Source organism: Eucalyptus grandis, chromosome 8 (assembly GCF_016545825.1).
Source record: "Eucalyptus grandis isolate ANBG69807.140 chromosome 8, ASM1654582v1, whole genome shotgun sequence".
Lineage (NCBI taxonomy): Eukaryota > Viridiplantae > Streptophyta > Magnoliopsida > Myrtales > Myrtaceae > Eucalyptus > Eucalyptus grandis.
The window spans coordinates 10,521,121-10,549,100 of record NC_052619.1 but is presented as its reverse complement, the minus strand read 5'-3'; the positions used below and the strand labels follow the sequence as shown (position 1 = coordinate 10,549,100).

Here is a 27,980-nt window from a genome sequence, read left to right as displayed (position 1 = left end):
TCATCATCTAATCCCTCATTGTTTTTGTAGAAGAATCTACATCTCAGATATCACAACTTAAATTACATGCCTATTTCATCATGCGCTTCCAATATGTCTTCTCTCATTGTTTGCAGTCACAATGCAACTGGAACCTAGTATAAATACAGATAGCAGAGGAATGTAGTTAATACCATCAACATACTTTGCTAATGTGAAGGATGCTGTGACGGGGAAGTGTCGCTACGACTTAGTCGTTTCTTCTTGTATCTCCAAGCGACTTGGATGCGAGTTGCTGCAAGTCCTCTCCAGTATGGTGATACATACCTGCAACCAGGCATTTTTATCACGGTCATACAATGCAAAATGTTTGTCTATTTTGTCTATGTAGGAGCAAATTACAATATGGGACCAACTAGTTGTTCCTGCCTAGAGGTTCAAAAAGAGAATGTGCACAGGAATCAGACAGGATCTGAAACAGTTAACTTAGTTGCTACTTTTTATTGATAGTTCATTGATATGCTTGGTTTGCCATGTAGTAGTGCTATATCATCTTTCAAGAAAGAGAAAGGACCTTATGGCTCCTTGAACTCTTGGCTTGCGCAGGAATCTTGCAAATATTCTGGTGACTTCTTCAAGGTCTTCTGCTCGTAGTGCAAAGGCTTCAACATTTGTCACGCATGTCACCGTCCTGTTACTCAGCAACCAGTTTCCAGGTGGTCTTATCTTTCGTCCATCTTCAATATCACAGATTTTGGAATGCTCTTAAAATGTCCAGTCATTCGATAATTAAAGACTACTCAGAAAGATTGCAATCTGTACCTTTGTTTACAGAAGAACTTTCAAGGCACCAAGCTAGAAGCTCTTCCCCACAAAAATCTCCTTCGCATAAACTCGTAACCCCATCTTCTCCTCTGCTCTCAATTTTCCCGCGGACAATGAAAATCATCTTTTCAATACGGGCACTGGGGTGCAGGATTTTGCTTCCTTTGATGTATATTTTTTGCCTTAACCTCTCGCAAATTGCATCTATGATGTGATCCTCCATCACTGCAAATATTCGCACCTGCAACATAATACAACAGCTATTGATATTTTTTGATATGACAGTTAGTCCAGGCTTATCATGGTAGCCACACTTAAACTGTTCTTTTATCTTTTTAAAGAATTCCAAAGATCTCGAGTTCTGTACTTTTCTTTGCATAGGTGGTAATTGTTGGCTGGACCTGGCAGAACAGACCACAGTCATGTCGAATTTGAAAAATCCATTTTGCAAAGGATTAGAGCTTGTTTTCAGAAGTGGCAGTCTTTGGAAGGATGCAGAGACGAGTGATAAATTCTTGACCATATTGTTCTTTTGTGGTTTCCACATTGAGCTGTCTCCATGACATGCATCTAGATGCCAATTAAAACTAAGACAAAAGCTTGGTAATGTTCCCCGATAGAGACTAATAATGGACAAGTGAGACCTTTAACATAATTTTCTTTTAGCTATTCATCTAAGTACTGATGACAAAAAATTAAAGACTGATCATCCACTTATTTAGTTAGCTGATCGAGCTTATGCTACATATATCAGAAGTTAGCTTCCAAGTGAAGACCTATGATGGAAGCATAGCCAAATATTCAACCTGGAGGAAGCTATCAATTTCAGAAAGGCTGCACATGCTTGAAGAGACAGGAAGCTTTAGTTGGAAAACATGGCTTCATCCACAAACAGCAGGGAGATTCAACTTAATTCTAAGGATTTACAAGAAAGAGAACTGATTTCCAAGGGTTTAACTTGCATTAAATTCCACACTCATCTCAACTCAGTTCCAGGGCTTACTCTTTTCACAAATTTGAAGAGATGGCGTCTTATGTCTTTCTGAAGATCTTCAGGAAAATTCTCAAGAAGCATTTCTTCGTTGACTCCTCTAGTGGCGGCCCAGTGGTAAAGCTCAGCTTCGCGTACTCTTCTGCATGATAGCATATTTCCAGTCAATTGAAAAGGAGCCCCCACACGGCACAAATTGGATATGACAAACATATCTAGATGCTTCTTAGATGGACAGAACCCTCTAATTCTGTCAACCCACTGTGCATGACGTTGTAAGAAGTAATGTTTGCTTCTGAGAATCATAGCTATTGGTCATCATCACCATATTCAAACATCTAAAGTGCCAACAGGATCCCGGATAAATGCAATTGATGTCTCTACTCAGGAGAAAAAGTAAATGAGAAATGTTGGAAGAAATGCTGAATTTACCTTCTTAGCTGTTGAGGTAGGCGTCTGTGACTCATCCATTGCTCAATGTCACGCTGCCTTAATGACATTTCTAACCTCCTGGGCTGATTGGGAAATTATAAAAAGTCATCTGACAGTTTATATCCAAGATGTCTCACGACAAAAAGATGCACTAATGGTCACTAGGAACATTCTTCATCAGTACCGGCCAAAAGAACAGACAAATTGGGAGCAGAGGTGCATAAAAAGGTCTGCATGCAGAGCACTAACAAGATTCATTAGTCCCCTTAGTGATGCGTTCTGATTTGGGGTTTCGGTAAGTCATTCCAAGAGACGTTGAGACATTTTTGAAGGAATAGACATAGCCTAGGATAGACCTTTTCTTTTCCAATTAATAGTACAAATTATGATTGCCCACATGCACAAGAAACACCACAAGAATATTTGGGTAAACTCCATTTCCATGAGGCAGTTGACCATTCTTGACCCCAACCCAGCTTAAAAACATAACTTAGATCAGCTCATGAATTCTTGAACTTAACCTACATGAGCACTTGGTGCTGCTATAATGCCTGAATCATTAGATTCATGAACTTAACCACTTCTCAATGTGCTTAGGATCAACAAATTACCAAGAGACCATGAACTCAGATTCATGAATGCCAATAAACTAGGAAACCAACAATCCGTGTCAATAATTCATGCATGACATGAATACATATAAGCCTAATACAATATTCGCATAGCTGAAGTATGAAATTCAAAAGCCAATACTAAAAAACTCGCATTAAAAAAAAACAAAACCTACAAAAAAGTGTTCATCATCTCAAATGATAGCATTGTGAAACTGTTCGTCTTAGAAGCCATAAGACCATCACACATACACTTTAACATAAAATTTCAGTCAAATAAATTCGAATATTCTGCACAAGCACAATGATAAAGACTAAGAAATGATCTTTCAATGCAAAATGATTGTCAAGGTGAGAGGTCATACCTTCTTCCAAGAGACTGGAGGAAGTTCTGCATATTTCCAATAAGAAGACCAAAGAGCAAGAGGCCCAATCCAATAATGCCCATGAGAAACAGGACTTCCGGGACAAAGTCGCTTGGAGTTTGATTTCCAGCTAGAGTACTTATTTGCTTCAAAAAGTGGTATATAAGATCAGCACAATGCAAAAGAAATGTCTATAGATTGTATCATCACGTTAAGGGAAATCTAATGCATGATGTTAGGACAGCACTAGAATGTTTCTCAGCATGCCATATTCTTAAACGCAACCATGGAAATAGAGAAAACAAGTTAACAAGTTTAGGCTGAATTTAGAGGATATTGAATCAGGTTGGGCTGGCAGCGATTTGTTACACACCATATCCAAAAGCAATAGTCATTCTCCTTTGTACTTATTATTCACTCTCTCAAGAATCAAAAAGAGAATGTTGTGCAATCATTGTCTCTTCTTTCCTCGTCATTTAATGTGCTATTCTCATCAATAGGAGCAAACAAAATGACACCTACAACCAAGATACGACCTACGGCCTCAATCTTTCCGAAAGTGAAAAATAAAGTAAAAACTCCCCAGGGATAGAAAGATATTAAATGGAGCTATCACGGGGAGAAAAATAAAGAGAAAGTGATAAAATGAAGTGGAGAGTCCTTTGAATCTGCAGTTTTGACTTGCATTAATGGAAAGTCAAAAGTTCGGGGGTTCATCCTGCAGAAAGCCATGTATCTCATTCCATATCTACCGAGGAATCAAGAGGCGCTTTGCTGCAGCTCAATAGGGTGTTTTTCCCGTGGATAATGCTAAGAGTGCACATATCATAATAAAACAAGGAGAAGGATCGTTCCCCGCACATATTCAGCCATGGCATAAATTGATTTACAGCTTTACCCCGATTCATATTTGTCTCGACCATGCAATATTAAGAGGAAAAGGATAAAGAGCAGGAAATGGAGCAAAGTGCCTCCTCCTTGAAATTGCTAGAATGCATTGCTAGGCAGTGTACGGCAATGGTACCACTAGAAAAAAGCCGAATAGAAATGTAAACATGTACCTGGAATCCCCAGAACAATGAATATAAGTATCTCCTGCCCATGCCTTTTTGTGTAAGTTTAACAGCATTTTGATGAATTCCATATTTATGTTCATCATGGGTTGTGAAACAAGCAGTAGCTGTCGTGTTACAGTTCTTCCACCAAGTTTCATTCTCGAACTCCTTAATCTTTTGTCTATGCACAAAGTCACACAGGTTTGTTTTGCATGCTTTCCGAAGACATTGATCAACCCTCTGGCAAAATGAAGAGAGAGAGATTAGTCGAAGAAAAGATTGCTATGCCGGAAAAATCTCACATTTTATCACTGACTTGTGAAGCTACTTTACCAGAATTTAAACAGAAGATTGAAATGAAGAACACATTGTCATATGTCCAGTTCAAAATCCCAAAGAAACAAGAAAGACGTATAGTATAAGGTCTGTGGGTCACATGAAAGAGGTGCATGTACTGACGAGCTACATGAGAAAGGATCAGTACCAAGACCAGTAAATTCCTATACGGGCACTTAATACTGTGAATTACAAGTACATAGAATAACATGTGATTAGACATTGTGGCGATATAATCCTTTGCAGTCCACAGCCAGGGATGTTGACCATCTTTTACATGACATCCTTATGTGACTAAATTTGATCAAAAAAAGTCTTCAGAGGTGGCACGTCAGTGAGGCCATGCTCGTATGGTCATAACTTTGCTTCGAAATGACATGCTGTGCCTCCCCAGTACAGTGCATGATGTGAATTTTGATGCGAGATTCTAGAGGCTTCACCCTCAGCATTACGAGGATCTGAGATGCTAGTACCATGTCATAAACCTCTCCAAGACCACATGGATGATGCAGCTGAAAGGGGTACTTAACTCATGAAATTTGACAATGACGTGACCGAAGAACTCAATCAGTGGACACGGGCTTAGCTTTGTTGTTAAGTGCAAATAATTGCAACTTGAAAGAGGTCCTGAATGCCTTTAGTACAAATGAGCATCTTACAGAAAGGGTACACTCCCTCAATCAAACAAAACTGTGACAGAAATTAGCATTACCAGCTAAATAAAGAGGCATCATGATGGTAATGAGTGTAGTAGCAAGAGTTCAACACACTATCCTTATTCTTCTGGGGTTCTAATACATAAGAACAAATTATGTAGAGTACAAAAAATGATGCCACCCACCTGTAGCCCAAGAAGGTACCAGCATGACCCAACGACATGGCCAGCCAACAGAAACATGAGAAGATTGATGACAAAATTTGCCCATGCTGAATAAAAACTAAGGCCAGTAGGAGACTGACCCACAAGTAAGGGCAAAACTCGATATAATCTGAGAATGTATTGGACAAGAACACCGGCACGTAAAAATGTCATTGCATACTTTGCAGAAAATATCAATACCTGCAAGCAGTCAGGGAAGCATTTGATTATCAGAAGAGAGTAGTCATATCAAGACATGAAACTAACAGCTATTATAGTCCACATCGGTGGAACATTTCTTAGACCCCGCCAGATGTGGTGGGGTCAGTCATGCCACAGTATGTTATATAAATACAGGATGATAAAACACACGTATTACAAGTCAGTCCTGGAGAAAGAGCTGACTGGAGGCATGGGGGAGAGGTCCTTATAAAGTCTCGAAAGGGACAATAAAACCCATTTACAACGATGTGATTATTTTAATAAGTAGAAGCAATAACATCCAGATTATCTAAAGGTAATTGAGACTGCAGTGATAAGCCAGTGAATTGTAATGGCAATACAAATTGACTTGGCAGAACATTTAATCCAATGCAAATTTGTTTCACACTGCCATCCCACAAAAACCTACTTCTACATTATTCATATAGCTGAAACATGTTAAAAATCAATGTAATGTGGAAACAAATTAAGGTTAATGCATCAGAGAAATAAGGACTTACTTGTGGAAGTGGAACTGCAACCAAAAGATCTAACAAGAAGTATCCTCGCAGATAATGGAGAAAGATTCTTTTTGGATGGTCAACTAAATCTCCAGCACCGGCCACTCTGGTCTCGGGAGCTACGTAAGCCAACCTAAACTGCAAAAAGTTGACAAAGAAAGAAATCATTAAGGACTGTGAAAGGCGGCCGTAAAAGCTCCTAACGTGACAACTTTTCACCTTAAATTTCGTTACTGCCTGAAGAAGAAAGGTATGATAGAAGTTAAGCATCAAGCAAAATACCAACCTGACATATTTATGCTAGTTAAGTTTATAAAGTGCTGAATAAGGGATGTAAAATTTGGGTTGTGTAAAAGAGCGATTGACAAATGAGAGAGGCAAGAACTTTCTGTCTCATGGAAGTCTGTTCTGAAGCTCTTCCAATGCAGCCTTTTTGAGTGAAAGATCAGTAAGTCTTTCCAAAAATTAAACTCTAATATTACAAGAGTTAAAATATACACCAAGTAAAGTCTCATCTAGTTGACTTTTAGCTGTAATCAACATCGAATGACTCATCTTTTTCTAAGGAAAATGAGTATCATGTTTCCATTAAGAAGTATCAAGAGAAATCACCCCGATAGAGAAGCCTTTCACTACAAAAGGTTTCTAACAAGTCTAATTTTCTGGGTAGTATGCCCATGAGGATTTCCGAATTTATGAAGTCTAAAAAATTAAGTGTAACGAGCCATTCAGAAAAAATTGAGTATTTATATCTGAATGCAAAAAACTATAGCAAATATTTAGATCACCCTAAAAACTTGCACAGCAGATAGGATCACCTGTCTCTTATTTTCTATGCTCGTTTTCACGCATAAGAAGATGAATGCCTGCAAGGTGAGTTCCTGGTAATACTTGTTGCTTTTCTAAGAAGGAGATGCTCAAATACAGGAACTTTTGAAAAGCTGGTACGAGAAGTTTGTGGCTGGATGCATGTTCAACATACGTTGTCAACTTTGTCTACACAACATTCCAATTCACTTTGTCCAACACTACAGTATGTATCTGATTAACGGGAGTACAGCAGTGGATGCAGTTGAATAAAAAATTACTTTTGAGTACTCGAATTGAAAACTGCAGAACATTCGTATAACACCATGTAGGTTCCCTTGGAATAACACGTTTCCCCTTGAAGCATTCAAAAGTTGTTACAAGGAACAAAAACAAAAATCTATAGTGGATGAAAAGAGTAAGAAAAACAATAAAAGGATACTGTTAAATTCACCAACGAGAAAAGAAAACAACCCAACAAGTTGGTAAAAAGCAGCCTACCTGCAGAAGAATGTGCAATAGGTACATGGGGTCCGTCATGCTTCTGAAAAAAACGAGTATTGTTGCCATGGGCCTGTTTAACGTTACACACATACAGTCCTGCAATCAAGGATGGATAAGTGAAGGGAAGTAATTATGTGCAAACCGAAAAGCTTATGATGGTTGTTTGAATCTGCAAAAGAAAAGTGACAAGAGCAATAAAGTATAAGCACAAAGGCCAAAATGCAAATAAACAAGAAATTTTAGGGGACATATGATTAATGACATTTTTTTGCAGAAAGTCACAATTTGGATAATGAATATGATCAGGATTTTATTAAAAGTATTTAAAATGGGTTCAGGCATATTATTTTTCCTTCGCTAACGCAAAACAGATGCCAACCTAAACAGGTTTGATGACTTTGGTAAAATATATTTGAAGAAATCATGGTTACGAGGAGATCATTTTAGTTGATTAGATCAGCCTTGGCCAAAGGAGATTTAACTTATTGTACCGAGGTCAAATTTTGAGAATTGGAAATAAACATAACATTGAGTTATAGAGAAGGATAAACTCAAACACCACCGGTTGTAGCTTGGGCTACATGTGCATCAAACCGTGATTAAGAAGCTTAATCTATGAAGTGAAGAATATCTGCAGATATTAACAGGGCAGTAAAAACTTGATAAGTAGTAGAATAAATCTAACCAGAACTAGGTGGTTTATAGCAGGGTGAAAAATGGGAAGAATTTCAACTTCATTTTGGGAACCATTTAGGAATTAGAGAGGAAAAAATATAGTAAGAACGTTATTAACTTAACCATCAAGCAACCTATATTTTCAAGCCATGTGAACTTGACAATGCTGCAGCTGAGCCATACCTTTGGTACATACAGCAAGAACAAAAACAATGGGTCTACAAAGAGTACCGCCACGCAAGAAATGACAAAAAATTTGTTCCACCGCTGGACAGCTTGAGCATGAGGATTTATCACGCCAGGAATGTGGGCACTGACATAAGTGAAGAACCTCCTTGCCCAACTTTTGGCATCCCCATAAAGAGCTTTGTGAAACTGCAAGTAAAAGTCAAGCAGCGAAGCTTCTTTACTTTGAAGACGTAAATTCACATATCCTACTGGATATGGCATGGTGTGTTAAGAATAAAAGACAACAGCTTATTCAACAGCAAATATCAAGAACAGAAGCCAAGAGGATAAATGAGGAAGAAGCTGATTGTATGAATGATGCCGAGAAGTGTACAGAAAGAAGAAGAAGATCTACTGTTAAAAATAAAGAAAGGAAAGAAGAAGGATGATAATGCAGATTGAGATATTGCATGAAGAGAGGCTGCGAAGACTGCTAAGTCGTTACTCTGCTCATGCACTCTGTTTTTCCATTTACTCTGTTTTTCTTCTTGTGACCGGTATTCGGTTAGTTCTTTGCAGTTAGGTAGTTAACTACTTCTTCAACAGTTCAATTGTAAAACAGATTCATTGAGAGAACTAGAGTAGATATAAGAAGGAAATCTCTCATATTGAATAGATTCAATGAGTTGTATAACAGAAGAAATACATTCATCAAATTCTCTCTCTCTCGTTTTCTCCCATTTCTCTCTCTGTTCATGAACTTCTTCATGGTGCATAAAAGATGTGCTCAAAACAAAAGCATCTTTGAAGTACTGGTGAAGTCAATCTCAGATCTTCGTTGTTGTACCTTTTGATACCATCGTCACCAGAACTCCAAGTCCCACACTAACTAGAAAGTTATGCTTATTGCTTAGAGATAGAGTAATCACCTACATTATAATCGTAGAGTTATGGGACTGCGGGCAACTTATTGAAAATCTAAGGCAGCTTTTGCTTTGGCCTTAAGCCAAATTAAATTGCTCTTTATGAACTTCCAGCCAATAGAAGATTGTGCGAACGTACAAGGTGACTTTAAAACGCAAACAGATTAGTACTCGCAGAATACTATAGTAAATCGAAAAGTTGCTAAGCAAGAAGTGGTGACCGTGATCAGAAAGTGAGAAGATAAAACTTGTGATCCCTCATTTTCTAAGAATGACAAAGTTAAAACCGACAATTTCCAGCATTCGGTAGAAATGGAGAATCTTATACTCAGGACCTAATCAAACATAGCAAAAGGCTCTGCAAGTATGGCATTTACCTGGGTATCGGCGATACTTGAACTTTCAGAACTTGTTTGTTGCGCCCTTCCATTGTAATGCGAGGGGCAAGTTGTACAGTAACGGTCATTGCACATCCCCAGTCGCCCGGACCTCAGTAAATGCTCATTTTTAGCACCATAGTCGTCATCTGCGGAGTCAATACGATCCTTTACGCTAAAAGAAGGGAATTTTTCTTTCATATGTTGCGACTCCACTCCCGTGCTTCCAGTTCCAGGCGCACCGCGGTTATGCCGGAAGGTGCTTTCAGGTCCGTGATTGTGTAACGGGCCACTCATTAGTGAGAAAGGTGTCCTCCTTTCACTCCTTAAAGGTCCAGTGTAACCTACTCGACTCGGTATACTCTCGTATGACTCCATGGAGCTCGTAGGGATGGAAATTGACACACTCCGGGTCCTAGATATACGTGACCGAGGTTGAGAACTGTTATAATCATCTGATAATTGCTGCTGCGTTTCCGACAGTATCGGTACTTCATCTCTTTCGTTATGGGCCATTTCACATTGTAAATCTGCAGCAGGAAACGTCTAATTAGGATTTTTATATAGTAAAGCAGTTTTGTGGACCATCTTTCACTGAACTAAACATGTGATGAGGAGAAAAAACGTCAACTGAATCATTTTTTTTTTTTTTTTTTTCTGTTAGAACAAATCCAGATAAGGAAAACTGGATGCAAAATATTCCGATAAAGTTTAGTAACTGGTCATAGTCAAATTAGTTTTTTCTAATTAATATTCACAAGTTTTCATATTTACATTAATAGCTAGATATTATAATTTTTTTCAATCAATTTCCTAAATTAACAAAAAATATGTTGTTTTTCATTATCCTTTTACTTTTCTGATGTTTATAAGTATTATAGTTCCATTTAGGTATAATTTAGCTTGTGATGGTAAAGGTGGATACTCATTTTGAGTTGTCCTGCCGTTTTAAGAATAAATGTCAGAAAAAGGATATCTAAAAACGATATTAATTTATCTGTAAATACTCGTACTTATATTAATTTAAATATCGTTTCTAATTTTTAGATATATTAAATTTCCAAGTATCTTGTTTCTCGTATATCTTAAACATTCATTAAAATTTTCAATTAGGAACTTAAAATAGAAAAAATATCCACTCGATACAACTTTAGAGCACGTTCGTTTCCTGAAAAATGAGTAATCTAGAAAATATTTTCAAAAAAAAATCACAAATATCACTTACAAAAATAAATGATTCTTTTATCACCCACAAAATAAGTTGGGCATAAATTTTTATCGATGATGAAAGCATTTTTATTGACTAATTTTTCTAAAAGATATAAGCAATTATTTTTGGAAAAAAATTTCAAATCACTTAATGAATAGATATAAGCAATTATCAGAAAAAATTCCAAAAATAAGTTGGGCCTAAGGTTGCACATGGTAACATTTATGTTTTTCCCAATTTCTATTTTTTTGTTCCTCGGAACAAAAAAAAGAACATAAACCTGTTTGGTAATGCCAAGTTGTTTTTCTATTTCGAAGAATAGAAAGTTAGCACATGAATAGATTTGGAGTAGAAATGAGAAACAAAAAAAATTACTTTTGTTCGCGGGAACAATTTCTAGAAATAAGTCAATTTTTTTTTTCTTTTATTCTTCTCTCTTGCTGCAGCCACCTTCAACTGCTTGGAGACATCGCCGCCGCCGGTTGCCGCCGGTTGTCGCCGTCTCCCACCGCCACTGCCGACCGTTGCTCGCCCCAGCCGCTGCACGACCGTTGGCAGTTGACCGTCACCGCCGATCGCCAATAGCGGTCAGCGATCCATGAACAAGAATAAAAAACTAATAAATACAAAAAAGAAATTGTTACGTTACCAAACGCATTTCTATTCTTTTTCTATTCCAAGAGTAGAAATTTTGTATAGTTACCAAACGGATTCTTTTACGTAGAAATTATTCCTCGGAATAAAAATAGAAAAGAATTATTTCTGAAAAAAAAACTCTTTCCCAGCTAAGAAGCGTTGTCATGCACGTCCTTATTTTCCGCAAAGTGAAAGTAGCTATGAGTCAAGAATGTATATTTAACTTTTTGATAAACACTACCGATCACTCCTTATATGCTGTTAAATGCATGTACCTGGTTTTCGTAACAAAGGCACACGCAAGGACACGAGTATAAACTGCAGAAATCATCGGCTGAGACAAGCATCTACACACAGAAATGGCGGAAAAAGAGGGCATTTTGGCAAACTTACAAAGCCAATACGCAAAGTTCAAGCGCAAGACACCAACTTCACCCTCCGAAGGACGATCAGCTCTCAAAGCGACGAAGTAGGAACAAGTACAAGAGTGTGGAGCCTGCTGCTATCGCTGGGTAGCGGCGGCGACCGGAGAGAGCGTGAGCTCGAGGATTGAATTCTCCAAGCTGAAGAGGCTCGTCTTTTTTATCTGGTTTATCTGGTTCTGCAGTTCTAGACGATGAAGGTAATGCGAGGGAAGAAATATGAATGGAGACAGAGCTGAGGCTTTGTTTCTTGTACGAAGACCATAGCGAGTGATTCAGAAGAAGACCCCGAGCGTTGACTGAGACCAAGACTCTCGAGATTGGTCTTTTGCTTTTTTTCTCATCATATTTTCTGACAAATGAAAGAACCTGTAGCTGGAAAGGAAGAGATCACGTTGGACGCTTAAAACAAACTGACTCTTAGGAAATTTGTTTCACGAAGAATGAATGATTTAGTAAATAATTTTTCTAATTATAATCGCTTATATCACTTATACTATAAAATGAACGAAAAAATATGTGAACGATAAACATATTTTTTCGTTCATTCAAAAAATATTTAAATATAATTGTTGTCCATAATGAAAATATTATTGGTTGACTAACTATTTTGAATAAACAACGGATCATTTTTAAAAAAATATATTTTTTGAATCATTTAGTTTTTGCGAAAAAATAAAATTTTAATATCTTTCATTCTGCTCCTAAAAATACGGATTGCTTTTTCTTCTTGAGAACAAAGTTGGCTTTATAGTCACTAGTTGTCACTCATACGCCCTTTAAAGAATGTTGGCCATGAATTGGAGAATAAACCGAAATCATTTGTCACCTTATATATATAAAAAAATTATTTATTTATTTTTTGTCAAATGTTTTGGCATCACAACAATTCAGGTTTTCGTTGGAACTTAGATGGACGGGATTAACCCAAGAGAAACGCCTTTTTTTTTTTTGCTCATTCGCTTTTATTTTATTTTATATCTATTTGTTCGTTTTTTCATTCTAATTGCATCACACCTAATCTCAAAGCCCAATGTATACCTTAGTCTAATCTTTGCATCTGGAATAAAAGGGAATAAAAGAGATGGAAATGAATGATAAGTAAAAACGCTTAACTTATTCTCACTTATTTAGATTTGGTTTAAAAAAAAAAAAAAAGAGAAAGGAGAAGCCTATTTTTTTTTTGCAAAAATGATAAAAAAATTTCTGGCCATGATGTTTCACGTTTCCGATGGTGAATTTCGTGGGGTTTGCTTCGTGGGAAATCATTGAGAAACGACTGCAGATGAATATGGCGTTATCGAAGCTGTTCCGCATAACTTTTGCGCCATTTCTCGGCAGCTTCTTGAGAATCCACGCCGTGAAGATTAAGTTCGAATGGACGTCTACCTTGTCAAGTTCGAAGCTAAAAAATTCATCTAGCTTTCATGGGCCCGAAACAAACCTCGTTATGGTTTAAAAGAAAATCGACCCTCATTCTTCAAAATGAGGGTGACTTCCTTCTATCTATAAAGGGCTCAAATCTGTCAATTAGATAGGAAAATTAAATGAGAACTTTTTGATGATTATCATGACAGAATCTAATGGCCAATTAAGGTTTGGCTCGATAGGACAATTACTGTGGCGAAACAGTGACTCAACCACAAGGCGATGGATGGTTGAAAATAGAGAACAACCTGCGAGGGGATGAGCTCAAAACCTTAGGATCGCCATGGCCCATCGAACGAACCCGACCCAAATTGAATTGCGTACTAGCCTAATATATTTTAAGTTCAAAAACCCGGATCTCAGAATATATAATTTCTGCCGTGGTCAAGTCGTGTGTGGTGAAGTTGTACCGAATTGAAGTCAAGTCGTGTGTGGTGAAGTTGTACCGAATTGATGTCGATATCTGCACAGTTGGAAAGTCCAAATTGGGTTGAAGACTTCGCCTCGGTCAAAGTGAGTGCAAGAAAACAGCAAAGGAGGAAAGTCCATCTTCAATTTTGCATTGACCGATTCAGGTTTGGAGAATGGATTTTCTAATCCATGTTGACTTCAGCCACATACTTTTTTCAAGGGTATATGTACGTATAATATTAGATCATGGGTTTGCTCTATGCCGTTGGTGAGACAAGCAATCTTGAAATGTCAAATATCAGGTGCTTGAAAGTGAGCTCATTGTTCTTACTTATGCACTTACACCAAGAACGTTAGTGTTGAAGTTTTTTAATTTTATGGTAAGATTTGCGTATAATTCTTTTATAAGATTGAAAGATTATTTCATAAAAAATTGCGAAGTTAAACACTGCATGAATTATTGGAGTAATTAGTATTTGAAAAAAATTAAAAGAATTTGAGTGACTCGAATATAATTGTAATCTCCACCGTATTACTTAAGCTATAGCAAAATTCGTTGCTGCGTGATGTTTCTGGCGTCGGCTATGACGTTAGCATTGTACTTGCAAAAGAGGCCGACGTGCAAAGCGTGTGTGCGCGAGTTGATCTCACTCTCAGCAGTACATGTAGGCGCATGCGGTGACGTCCAGCAATGGACTGATGCGAAATTTCAGTGGTCCAAGGGCGGCGACTCTAGGGGTGATGATTGTTTTTTCTTTTTTTTGAACAGCCGCAGAAGGTGTAAAAATAACGCTGAAATGGCTGTGAGCTCGGCGGATCCAAACTAAGGCGGCGTCCGGCAACCGTTCACGATGAAATTTCATTATCAGGCTGGATTGAGGGTGGCAAGTCTGGTGGTGGTGTTTTATTTTTTTAAAACAAGTAGCGGAACTGCGTGGAATAGCAACTGAAGGCTGCAGACTTGGTGGAGAAACGCAGGCAATACGACTAGCATAGTTACAAACACCATGGACTTGGTGGAGAAGTGCGGCCAATGTGGGTAGCGTGGTTACGACCACTGTGGAATAGACTTGATGGACGTTACCTTAGAATGCGCTAAGGACTCTCACTCCAAGGTGAGATTTTTAGTGAAAGAGAAAAATGTTATATATGTCAAATGAAGAGTACAAGACTTCTATACAATTAATATAAGGTACAATTAATCTAATCCTAAATAGTAATTTTTCTCTAATACAATTATTTCTGACCGCTCTTGTTCACACCTAATCTCAGAACCTGATTCATACCTTTGTCTACTCTTTGCTCCTAGAATAAAAGAGAAGGAGAAGAATGATAAATAAAAACTCTTAATTTTTAATTTAATCTTGGGTTACACAATATACTGGAAGTATTGGCTACTTGGCTTTGGTAAAAAAGAAAAAAAGAAAGCTTTGAAAAATGAAAGTTAAAAACTTTTCTGGCGATGAAGAATACAATGTAAAAACTAATGCTATGCTCACACCTAATCTTAATGTATGCTATTCTCCTTACTAGCTCTTCTCGGTACATTCGACTAGGGGAATGAGGAATACAATGGCAAAAATAATGCACTTCAGAGTAGTTGGGCGTCCGTGGTGCTCTTTTATGCAGTTCAAGACCTTCTGACCAAAACGTTATGCCATTAAAACACATAGGAGCAACCTGTGACTGGATGCTTCAACAGAGCAAATGCCTTCACATTCCAGACCTTTTGTGATATTTAAATGGATTTTCCAACATGGCAATTAATCTAAGGGTGAGACACTCTACAACTCCTCTTTCTCATCTGGTCAGATGGAACCTACAGTAACAACAAAAGACTGCAATATTGAATACCGACAGCATTTGTTGTAGTTTCTCATCCCAATTCCGATCTCTGGTCCTTACAAGATATTCCTTCTAAAATTTTCTGTAGAATGGAGTCGTCTATACAAGCACTCTGGGAGATCTCAGCTCATTGTAGGCAATGAGCGGAGATCTTTTACTAAGCTCAGTCATGATCCGTTATCTGATCAACGCTCCTACAAGGCAATCATCATCTAATCTCATATATCATTTTGTGTTGAAGAATCTACATCTCACATATATCACAATTTGAATTACATGCCTATATCATCATGCCCTTACAACATGTCCACTCTTACGGTTTGCAGTCACAACATGACTGGAACCTAGTATAAATACAGACAGCAGAGGAATGTCGTTTATACCATCAACATAATTTGATAATGTTAAGGATGCTGTGACTGTGAAGTGTTGGCACGACTTAGTTGTTGCTTCCTGTATCTCCAAGCAACTTGGATACGAGTTGCTGCAAGTCCCCTCCAGTATGGTGATACATACCTGCAACCAGGCTTTTGTGTCACAAGTGCATAATCCAAACATTTGTCTATGCTGTCCATGTAGGAGCAAATTACAAACCATCAGACTGACTAGTTGTTCCTGCCTTTAGGTTCAAAAAGAGAACGTACACAGGAAACAGAGCGGATCTCAAACAGTTAAACTTAGTCGCTATTTTTTGGCCAATAGTTCAGTGATATGCTTGATATGCCAGTAAAACATAGTAGTGCTAAATCATCTGTTAAGAAAGAGCAAGAACCTTATGGCTCCTTGAACTTTTGGATTGCGCAGGAATCTTGCAAATAACCTGGTGACTTCTTCAAGGTCTTCTGCTCGTAGTGCAAAGGCTTCAACATTTGTCACACATGTTACTGTCCTGTTACTCAGCAACCGGTTTCCAGGTGGTCTTATCTTTCGTCCATCTTCAATATTACATATATTGAAATGCTCTTAATATGTCAAGTCAGTCGATAATTAAAGACCATTCAGAAAGACTGCGATTTGTACCTTTGTTTACAGAAGAACTCTCAAGGCACCAAGCTAGAAGCTCTTCCCCGCATACATCTCCTTCACATAAACTTGTAACCCCATCTTCTCCTCTGCTCTCAATTTTCCCGCGGACAATGAAAATCAACTTTTCAACAAGAACACCAGGATGCAGGATCTTGCTTCCTTTGATGTATGTTTTTTGCCGTAACTTCTCGCAAATTGCATCTGCGATATGATCCTCCATTACTGCAAATATTCTCACCTGCAACATAATAAAATAGCTATTAATAAGTCTTGAGTTGAAAGTTAGTCCAGGCTTATCATGGTAGCCACAAATTTGATGTCTAGAATCCAGGATGGCTTAAACTGTTTTATTTTTAAAGTATGTCAGAGATATGGAGTTCTGCACTTCTTTTTGCATAGGTGGCAATTGTTGCCTGTTAGCTGAACCCAGCAGAACAGACCAGTCATGTCGCATTAGAAAAATCCATTTTCCGAAGATTAGAGCTTGTTTTCAGAAGTGGCAGTATCTGGGGGGATGTGGAGACTAGCAATGATTCTTAACCATGTCGTTCTTTTGCAGTTTCTACATTGAGCTGTCTCCATCTAGATGCCAATTAAAACTAAGACAAAAAACTTGGTAATGTTTACCAATAGAAACTAATAACCAACGAATGAGACCTTTAAAATTGCTTTTTAGCTATCCATCTAAGCACTTAATGACCTAAATTTAAAGACTGATCATCCACTTATCTAGTTATCTGATCAAGCATATGCTACAAATATCAGTAGTTAGCTTCCAAGTGAGGACCTATGACGGAAGCACAGCCAGATATTCAACCTGGGGGGGGAGCTTTTGGTTACAAAAGACTGCACATGATTGAAGAGAGAGGAAGCTTAAATTATAAAACGTGGCTTTCATCTTCGTCCACAACAGCAGTGAACTTCAATTAAAAAATTTGGCCCTAAAATCTGCTTATTCTGGGTAATCGCAAAAAAGAGAACTGATTTCTAAGGGTTTAACTTGCACTAAATCCCACCCTCATTTCAGCTCAGTTCCAGGGCTTACTCTTTTCACAAATTTGAAGAGATGGCGTCTTATATCCCTCTGAAGATCTTCAGGAAAATCCTCGAGAAGCATTTCTTCATTGACTCCTCTAGTGGCAGCCCAATGGTATCGCTCAGCTTCGCGTACTCTTCTGCATAGTAGGCCATTTCCGGTCAATTGAAAAGGAGCCTCCATAGAGCACACATTGGACATGACCTATATGTCTAGATGCTTATCCACATTTCAGGGAAAATATGCGGATGCTCAGAACTACATTATAAAACACTAGTGCATGACTGGCTCAAGCAGCAGCAAAGGATATGTCTAGAAACAGTTCCAGAATGCGAAGTACAGAGAGATGCAGAAACCAATGATGATAAGCATGATAGTACAGAAAGAAAACAAAACGCAGGCAGAGGACACAGGTATACTTGCGCAATCTCTTTGCCGATGATCGGTAGGACCCACAGTGTCAAATGTATCCACCATCAACATAAAAATCTACCTAGTTGAAGCCCCCAAGTTACTGGTTTTAACAAACCATCTTCTATTAGAACTCATTTTACCAACCAATGCTGGTCTATCCGACATCTTCAACCCAACCCCTGCATCAACTTCATAGAGAATCAAATTTGCTGCTCATATCCCGTACTGACTTAAACTTGGCTCAGAGTCCTCTAGCTAATTTCCAGAAGTGCCATTGACCCCCAAGCTTCAGTCTTAATTGTACGTATATTCACAAAACAAGGCAGAAGACTTCGATCTAACCCACCAAATGAAGGAAAAACCTCTCAGCTTCCAATCCAAAGAATCATACAATATGGTCAATAATATGAGGAAGCACAAAAACACTGATAGTACGCATGAACAGGCATATAGAGAGGATAATTGAAAGCCGAGATCATATCAAACACTATGCACAAGTTCTAATGACCACATAGCCTAACGATCTCATAGATAAAAGGTCCCTTCTCTTCTACAATTTTCAATTCACTCAACATGATGCTTTCAGCTCATCATTCAGTATAAATTGGACAGAGCCCTTCTGTGAACCCCATTGGGCAAGACGTTGTAAGAAGACATGTTTGCTTCAACACCAAATTCAAGCAGCTAAAATGACAACAGGATACTGGATAATGCAATCGATATGTCTCTACTCAGGAGAAGAAGTACATGAGAAAGGTAGGAAGAAATGCCGTGTTTACCTTCTTAGCTGTTCAGGTAAGCGTCTGTGACTCATCCATTGCTCAACATCCCGACACCTTAATGACATTTCTAGCCTCCTGGGAGGATTGGGGAAAAATAAAAGTCAGCTGACAGTTTAAATCCAAGATGTCCAACAATAAAAAGGCTCACTAATGTTCACTAGGAACATCCTTAATCAGTATTGGTCAAAAGAACAGATACAAATTGGGAGCAGAGGTGCATAGAAAGGTCTGCATGCACATCACTAATAAGTTTCATCAGTCACCTTGGGGATGCTTTCTCATGTGGTGTTTCAGTATGTGATTTCAAGAGATGTTGAGACATTTTTGAAGGACTAGACATAGCCTAGGATGTTTCTTTTCCCAAGTAATAGTATTAGTTACAATTTGCCACTTGCACATGAAATATTACAAGAATGTTTAGGCAAGCTCCATTTTCATATGGCAGTTAACAATTCTTGAACCCAAACCAGCCTTAAAACATAACTTAGATCTGCTCATGAATTCTTGAAGCTGACCTATATGAGTATTCGATGCTGTTATAATGCCTAAATCATTAGAGCCATATCTTCTCGATGTTGCCTAAGATTAAAAAATTATAAGAATACCGATTACTCAGATTCATGCATGCTAATAAACTAAGAAACCATGATGAATACATATCTGCCCGATACCATATTTACATGTCCAAAGAATGAAATCTGAAAGCCAATACTAAAAGACACACAAAAAATCTTTAAAATGATATTCATCATCTCGAATGATAGCATTATGGAACTGTTTGTCTGGGAAGCCATAAAACCATCACACATACACTTGGACATGAAAATTTTTAAAGGTCGTCATTGTATCAATCAAATCATCTAAAATATTTTGCACAAGCACAATGGTAAAGATTAACAGATCTGTCAATATAAAAAGTTTGTCAATGTGAGAGGTCACACCTTCTTCCCAGAGCCTGGAGGAAGTTCTGCATATTTCCAATGAGAAGAGCAAACAGCAAGAGGCCCAATCCAATAATGCCCATGGTAAACAGGACTTCTGGAACAAAGTAGCTTGGAGTTTGATTTCCAGCTAGAGTACTTATTTGCTTCAAAATTTGAAAAAGAAAATGAGTACGATGTGTTACAAATTGTATCTTCACTTTAAGGTGTATTAAATGCATGATGTTATAAAAACACAAGAACGTTTCTCTGCTGGCCATATTGGTAATGCAATCATGGAAATAGTGAGAAAAAAAAAAACAATTGACAAGTTTAGGCTGAATTTGGAGGATATTAAATCAGGATGGGCTGGCAGATAGTTCTAACACACGACATCCAAAAGCAATAGTTTTCGGGTTCATACTTATTATTCACTCTCTCTCAAGAATTATAAAGAGAATATCGTGCAATGATCTTCTCTTCTTTCCTCATATTTCAATGTGCTATTCTCGTTAATAGCAGAGAACAGATTCACTCATACAACCAAGATATGCCCTACTGCCTCAATGTTTCTGGAAGTTCAAAGCACAATAGAAACTCCCGCAAGGATAGAAAGATATTAAAGTGGAACTGAAAGAGGGAAAAAGAAAAAGAAAAAAGAGAGAAGGTAAAAAGATGAAGTGGAGAGTCCTCCAAATTTGCAGCTTTGACTTGCATTGATGAAAAATAAAAAGTTCCAGGTGTTCATCCTGCATGAAGCCATGCATCTTATTCCATATATCCCAAGAAATGAAGAGGCCTTTGCTGCAGCTAATAGTGTGTTTGCTCTTCTGATTATTGCTAAGAGTGGACAAATAATAAAACAGAAAATGACACATATGGTCCATGAACTTTGGCCTAATGTGTGATGTCATTCCTGAACTCTTAATTTGTATATAATTCCTGAACTTTGGTCCAATATTTAATGTAGTCCCTGAATTTTTAAACATTTTCATATAGTTTAGGGACTATGTTGAGCATTTATCAGTAGCTCATAGACCACACTGAATAAATTAAAAGTTTGGGTACGATTTTACACACGTTGAGCCAAAATTCAGGGACCATATTGCACAATTTAAAAGTTCAAAAACAACATTGCACTTCAATCAATGTTTAATGACTATTTGTGCTATTATCCCACAATAAAACAAGGACAAGGATTGTTCATCCACCCCTCTCCAAAAAAAAAAAAAAAATCCCTCCCTTTTTAAGGCAGGTGAAATATTGATCTACAGATTTACCCTAATTCAATATGTTGCCTCAACCAAGCAATTTTAAGAGGAAAAGGATAAAGAGCAGGAGAGCAAAATGCCTTTTCCTTGGAATGCGTTGCTAGGCTATTGTACAGTGTACTATTTGGTCCGATTAGAAATAAGCTGAATCTATAAGAAAGTAAATAAGTACCTGGAATCCCCAAAACAACGAAAACACATATCTCGTGACCACGTTTGCCTCTTTGGTAAGATTAACAGCGTTTTGATAAATTCCATAGCCAAAATCAGTGGAGTTAAAACAAGGAGTAGCATTCGGATTTGTTGTACAGTTAGTACATCTTGGGGATCCATCTCCACAATCCATAAAGCTACACAGGCCGGCTGGTTTGCATGCTTCCAGAAGACATTGATTAACCCTCTGGCATGATGGAGAGAGTGAGATTAGACGAAGAAAGAATTGCTTTGCTGGAAAAATCTCTCATTCAGTCACTAAGTTTTGGAGCTACTTTACCAGCATTTTAACAGAAGGCTGAGATGAAGAACCCATTCTTATGTGTTTAGTTCAAAATCCCAGAAAAGCATAAAGATGTATGGTATAAGGACCGTGGGTCATATAAAAGAAGTACGTGTGCCAACATGAGCTCCGTGATAAAGGATCACTACAGGCCAAGACCAGTACATAAAATAACATGCGATTAGACATTGTAGTGATATAATCCTTTGCAGTCCACAACCATGCGGTGTTGATCTATGACATATTAATGTGAATAAATTTGATTCAAAAACTTGACTTCAAACTTAGCACATCGATAAAACCATCCTTATATGGACATAACTTTGCTTTGAGATGGCATACTGTGCTTCCGAAGTAAAGTGCATGACACATATGAATTTTGATGTGATATTCCAGAGGCTTCAGCCTCAGCATGATGTGGATCTGAGACACTAGTATCATGTCCTATATCACTCCAAGACCACATGGATGATTCATCTGAAAGGGCTAGTAAAGACACAAAATTTGACAAGAACATGATTAGAGAACTCAAACCACAGACGTGGGCTTAGCTTTGTTGTTAAGTGCAAAAAAGCACAACCTGAAACAGGTCCTGAATGAGTTCAACCCCAATCAGCATCTTACAGAAAGGACATATTCCCACAATCAAACAAAAATGCAAAAGAAATTAGCATTACCAGCTAAACAAAGAGGCATCATGATGGTAATGAGTGTAGTAGCAAGAGTTCAACACACTATCCTTATTCTTCTGGGGTTCTAATACATAAGAACAAATTATGTAGAGAAAAAAAAAATGATGCCACCCACCTGTAGCCCAAGAAAGTACCAGCATGATCCAACGACATGGCCAGCCAACACAAACATGATAAGATTGATGACAAAATTTGCCCATGCTGAATCAAAAGTTAGGCCAGTAGGAGACTGACCCACAAGTAAGGGCAAAACTCGATATAATCTGGGAATGTACTGGATAAGAACACCTGTGCGTAAAAGTGTCATTGCACTCTTTGCAGAAAATATCAATATCTGCAAGCAGTCAAGGAAGCATTTGATTATCAGAAGAGAGTAGTCATATCAAGACATGAAACTAACAGCTATTATAGTCCACTCGGTGGAACATTTCTTAGACCCCACCAGATGTGGTGGGGTCGGTCATGCCACAGTATGTTATATAAATACAGGATGATAAAACACACGTATTACAAGTCAGTCCTGGAGAAAGAGCTGACTGGAGGCATCGGGGAGAGGTCCTTAGAAAATCTCGAAAGGGACAGTAAAACCCATTTACAACGATGTGATTATTTTGATAAGTAGAAGCAATAACATCCAGATTATCTAAAGGTAATTGAGACTGCAGTGATAAGCCAGTGAATTGTAATGGCAATACAAATTGACTTGCAGAACATTTAATCCAATGCAAATTTGTTTCACACTGCCAACCCACAAAAACCTACTTCTACATTATTCATATAGCTGAAGCATCTTAAAAATCAATGTAATAGGGAAACAAATTAAGGTTAATGCATCAGAGAAACAAGGACTTACTTGTGGAAGTGGAACTGCAACCAAAAGATCTAACAAGAAATATCCTCGCAGATAATGGAGAAAGATTCTTTTGGATGGTCAACTAAATCTCCAGCACCAGCCACTCTGGTCTCAGGAGCTACGTAAGCCAACCTAAACTGCAAAAATTTGACAAAGAAAGCAATCATCAAGGACTGTGAAAGGCGGCCATAAAAGCTCCTAACGTGACAACCTTTCACCTTAAATTTCGTTACTGCCTGAAGAAGAAAGGTACGATAGAAGTTAAGCATCAAGCAAAATACCAACCTGACATATTTATGCTAGTTAAGTTAATAAAGTGCTGAATAAGGGATGTAAAATTTGGGTTGTGTAAAAGAGCGATTGACAAATGAGAGAGGCAAGAACTTTCTGTCTCATGGAAGTCTGTTCTGAAGCTCTTCCAATGCAGCCTTTTTGAGTGAAAGATCAGTAAGTCTTTCCAAAAGTTAAACTCTGATATTACAAGAGTTAAAATATACACCAAGTAAAATCCCATCTAGTTGACTTTTAGCTGTAATCAACATCGAATCACTCATCTTTTTCTAAGAAAAATGAGTACCATGTTTCCATTAAGAAGGTATCAAGAGAAATCACCCCGATAGAGAAGCCTTTCACTACAAAAGGTTTCTAAAAAGTCTAATTTTCTAGGTAATATGGCCATGAAGATTTCTGAATTTATGAAGTCTAAAAAATTAAGTGTAACGAGCCATTCGGAAAAAATTGAGTATTTATATCTGAATGCAAAAAACTATAGCAAATATTTAGATCACCCTAAAAACTTGCACAGCAGATAGGATCACCTGTCTCTTATTTTCTATGCTCGTTTTCACGCATAAGAAGATGAATGCCTGCAAGGTGAGTTCCTGGTAATACTTGTTGCTTTTCTAAGAAGGAGATGCTCAAATACAGGAACTTTTGAAAAGCTGGTACGAGAAGTTTGTGGCTGGATGCATGTTCAACATACGTTGTCAACTTTGTCTACACAACATTCCAATTCACTTTGTCCAACACTACAGTATGTATCTGATTAACGGGAGTACAGCAGTGGATGCAGTTGAATAAAAAATTACTTTTGAGTACTCGAATTGAAAACTGCAGAACATTCGTATAACACCATGAATGTTCCCTCGGAATAACACATTTTCCCCTTGAAGGATTCAAAAGTTGTTACAGGGAACAAAAACAAAAATCTATAGTGGATGAAAAGAGTAAGAAAGACAATAAAAGGATACTGTTAATTCACCAACGAGAAAAGAAAACAATCCAACAAGTTGGTAAAAAGCAGCCTACCTGCAGAAGAATGTGCAATAGGTACATGAGGTCCGTCATGCTTCTGAAAACAACGAGTGTTTTTGTCATGGGCCTGTTTAACTTTAGACACGCATAGTCCTGCAATCAAGGATGGATAAGTGAAGGGATGTAATTGTGTGCAAACCGAAAAGCTTATGATGGTTGTTTGAATCTGCAAAAGAAAAGTGACAAGAGCAATAAAGTACAAGCACAAAAGCCAAAATGCAAATAAACGAGAAATTTTAGGGGACATATGATCAATGACATTTTTTTTTGCAGAAAGTCACAATTTGGATAATGAATATGATCAGGATTTTATCAAAAGTATTTAAAATGGGTTCAGGCATATTATATTTCCTTCGCTAATGCAAAACGGATGCCAACCTAAACAGGGGTGTTGACTTTGGTAAAATATATTTGAAGAAATCATGGCCAAGAGGAGATCACTTTAGTTGATTAGATCAGCCTTGGCCAAAGGAGATTCAACTTATTGTACCAAGGTCAAATTTTGAGAATTGGAAATAAACATAACAATGAGTTATAGAGAAGGATAAACTCAAACACCACCGGCTGTAGCTTGGGCTACATGTGCATCAAACCATGATTAAGAAGCTTAATCTCTAAAGTGAAGAATATCTGCAGATATTAACAGGGCAGTAAAAACTTGATAAGTAGTGGAATAAATCTAACCAGAACTAGGTGATTTATAGCAGGGTGAAAAATGGGAAGAATTTCAACTTCATTTTGGGAACCATTTAGGAATTAGAGAGGAAAAAATATAGTAAGAACGTTATTAACTTAACCATCAAGCAACATATATTTTCAAGCCGTGTGAACTTGACAATGCTGCAGCTGAGCCATACCTTTGGTACATACTGCAAGAACAAAAACAATGGGTCTATAAAGAGGACCGCCACACAAGAAATGACAAAAAATTTGTTCCACCGCTGGACAGCTTGAGCATGAGGATTTATAACGCCAGGAATGTGGGCACTGACATAAGTAAAGAACCTCCTTGCCCAACTTTTGGCATCCCCATAAAGAGCTTTGTGAAACTGCAAGTGAAAGTTAAGCAGCAAAGCTTCTTTACTTTGAAGAAGTAAATTCAGACATCCTACTGGATATGGCATGGTGCATAAAAGATGTGCTCAAAACAAAAGCATCTTTGAAGTACTGGTGAAGTCAATCTCAGATCTTCGTTGTTGTACCTTTTGATACCATCGTCACCAGAACTCCAAGTCCCACACTAACTAGAAAGTTATGCTTATTGCTTAGAGATAGAGTAATCACCTACATTATAATCGTAGAGTTATGGGACTGCGAGCAACTTATTGAAAATCTAAGGCAGCTTTTGCTTTGGCCTTAATCCAAATTAAATTGCTTTTTATGAACTTCCAGCCAATAGAAGATTGTGCGAACCTACAAGGTGACTTTAAAGCGCAAACAGATGAGTACTCGCAGAATACTATAGTAAATCGAAAAATTGCAAACCAAGAAGTGGTGACCGTGATCAGAAAGTGAGAAGATAAAACTTGTGATCCTTCATTATTCTAAGAATGACAAAGTTAAAACCGACAATTTCCAGCGTTCGGTAGAAATGGAGAATCTCATTCTCAGGACCTTATCAAACATAGCAAAAGGCTCTGCAACTATGGCATTTACCCGGGTATCAGCTATACTTGAACTTTCAGAACTTGTTTGTTGCGCCCTTCTATTGCAATGTGAGGGGCAAGTTGTACAGTAACGGTCATTGCACATCCCCAGTCGTCCGGACCTCAGTAAATGCTCATTTTTAGCACCATAGTCGTCATCTGCGGAGTCAATACGATCCTTTATGCTAAAAGAAGGGAATTTTTCTTTCATTTGTTGCGACTCCACTCCCGTGCTTCCAGGCGCACCGGGGTTATGCCAGAAGGTACTTTCAGGTAAGCGATTGCGTAACGGGCCACTCGTTAGCGAGAAAGGTGGCCTCCTTTCACTCCTTAAAGGTCCAGTGTAACCTGCTCGACTCGTTATACTCTCGTATGACTCCATGGAGCTCGTAGGGATGGAAATTGACACACTCCGGGTCCTAGATATACGTGACCGAGGTTGAGAACTGTTATAATCATCTGATAATTGCTGGTGCGTTTCAGACAGCATCGGTACTTCATCGCTTTCGTTACGGGCCATTTCACATTGTAAATCTGCAGCAGGAAATGTTTAATTAGGATTTTTATATAGTAAAGCAATTTTGTGGACCATCTTTTGCTGAACTAAACATGTGATGAGAAAAAAAACGTCAACTGAATCATATCTATTTTTCCTGTCAGAACAAATCCGAGAAAGTTTAGTAACCGGTCTTAGTCAAAATAGTTTTTTTATTACTATTCATAAGTTTTCTTATTTACATTAATAGCTAGATATTATAAATTTTTTCAATAATTTCCTAAATTAACAAAGACTATGTTGTTTTTTTTATTATCCTTTTACTTTTCCGGTGTTTATAAGTATTATAGTTCCATTTAAGCATATTTTAGCTTGCGATGGTAAAAGTGGATCCTCATTTTGAATAGTCCTGCCGTTTTAAGAATAAATGTTAGAAAAATGATATCTAAAAACGATATTAATTTATCCATAAATACTCATACTTATATTAATTTAAATCTCGTTCTAATTTTTAGATGTATTAAATTTCTAAGCTCTTGTTTCTTGTATATCTTAAACATTTTCATTAAAAGTTTTCGATTAGGAACTTAAAATAGAAAAAATATCAACTCGATACAACTCTAGAGCGCATTCATTTCCAAAAAATGAGTAATTTGGAAAATATTTTTCGAAAAATAATCGCAAATATCACATACAAAAATAAATGAATGGAAATTCTTTTTTTATCACCCACAAAATAAGTTATGCATAAATTGTGATGATGAAAACATTTTCTATTGATTAATTTTTCTAAATGATATAAGCAATCATTTAAAAAAAATAAAAATTCAAATCACTTATTTTTCCGCAAAGCGAACGTAGCCTTAGATGAATCAAGAGTGTATATTTAACTACGGCAGTGTCCTCAGCCGGAGGAACTAAGTTAACCTGTGGTCCGATCAGTCCTTATATGCTGTTAAATACATGTACCTGGCTCTCATAACAAATGCCGTTCACTCGTTATATGCCGTTAAATACATGTACTTGGTTCTCGTAACAAAGTCACACGCAAGGACACGAGTATTAACTGCAGAAATCATCGGCCGAGACAAGCATCTACACACAGAAGTAGCGGAAAAAAGAGGGCATTTTGACAAACTTACAAAGCCAATACGCAAAGTTCAAGCGCAAGACACCAACTTCACCCTCCGAAGGACGATCAGCTCTCAAAGCGATGAAGTAGGAACAAGTACAGGAGTGTCTAGCCTGCTGCTCTCGCTGGGTAGCAGCGGCGACCGGAGAGAGCGTGAGCTCAATAATTGAAGTCTCCAAGCCGAAGAGGCTCGTCTTTTTTTATCTGGTTTATCTGGATCTGCGGTTCTAGCGATGAAGATAATGCGAGGGAAGAAATATCAATGGAGACAGAGCGGAGGCTTCGTTTCTTGTACGAAGACCTTAGCGAGTGATATAGAAG

The 27,980-nt window shown here is 37.7% G+C and overlaps 1 protein-coding gene across 1 annotated transcript; it reads right to left on the bottom strand.

Moving 5' to 3' along the window:
- Nucleotides 1-21: 21 nt before the first annotated feature.
- Nucleotides 22-27,956, bottom strand: LOC104456403 (probable cyclic nucleotide-gated ion channel 20, chloroplastic). The gene is given in 14 exon segments (XM_039300648.1): nucleotides 22-306; nucleotides 554-716; nucleotides 16,602-16,845; nucleotides 17,653-17,782; nucleotides 18,837-18,914; nucleotides 19,781-19,926; nucleotides 21,203-21,430; nucleotides 22,334-22,552; nucleotides 23,072-23,139; nucleotides 23,142-23,208; nucleotides 24,380-24,478; nucleotides 25,243-25,434; nucleotides 26,042-26,565; nucleotides 27,670-27,956. Coding segments are annotated over 13 exon segments (2,262 nt in total). The 5' UTR covers nucleotides 26,552-26,565; nucleotides 27,670-27,956; the 3' UTR covers nucleotides 22-188.
- Nucleotides 27,957-27,980: the final 24 nt, after the last annotated feature.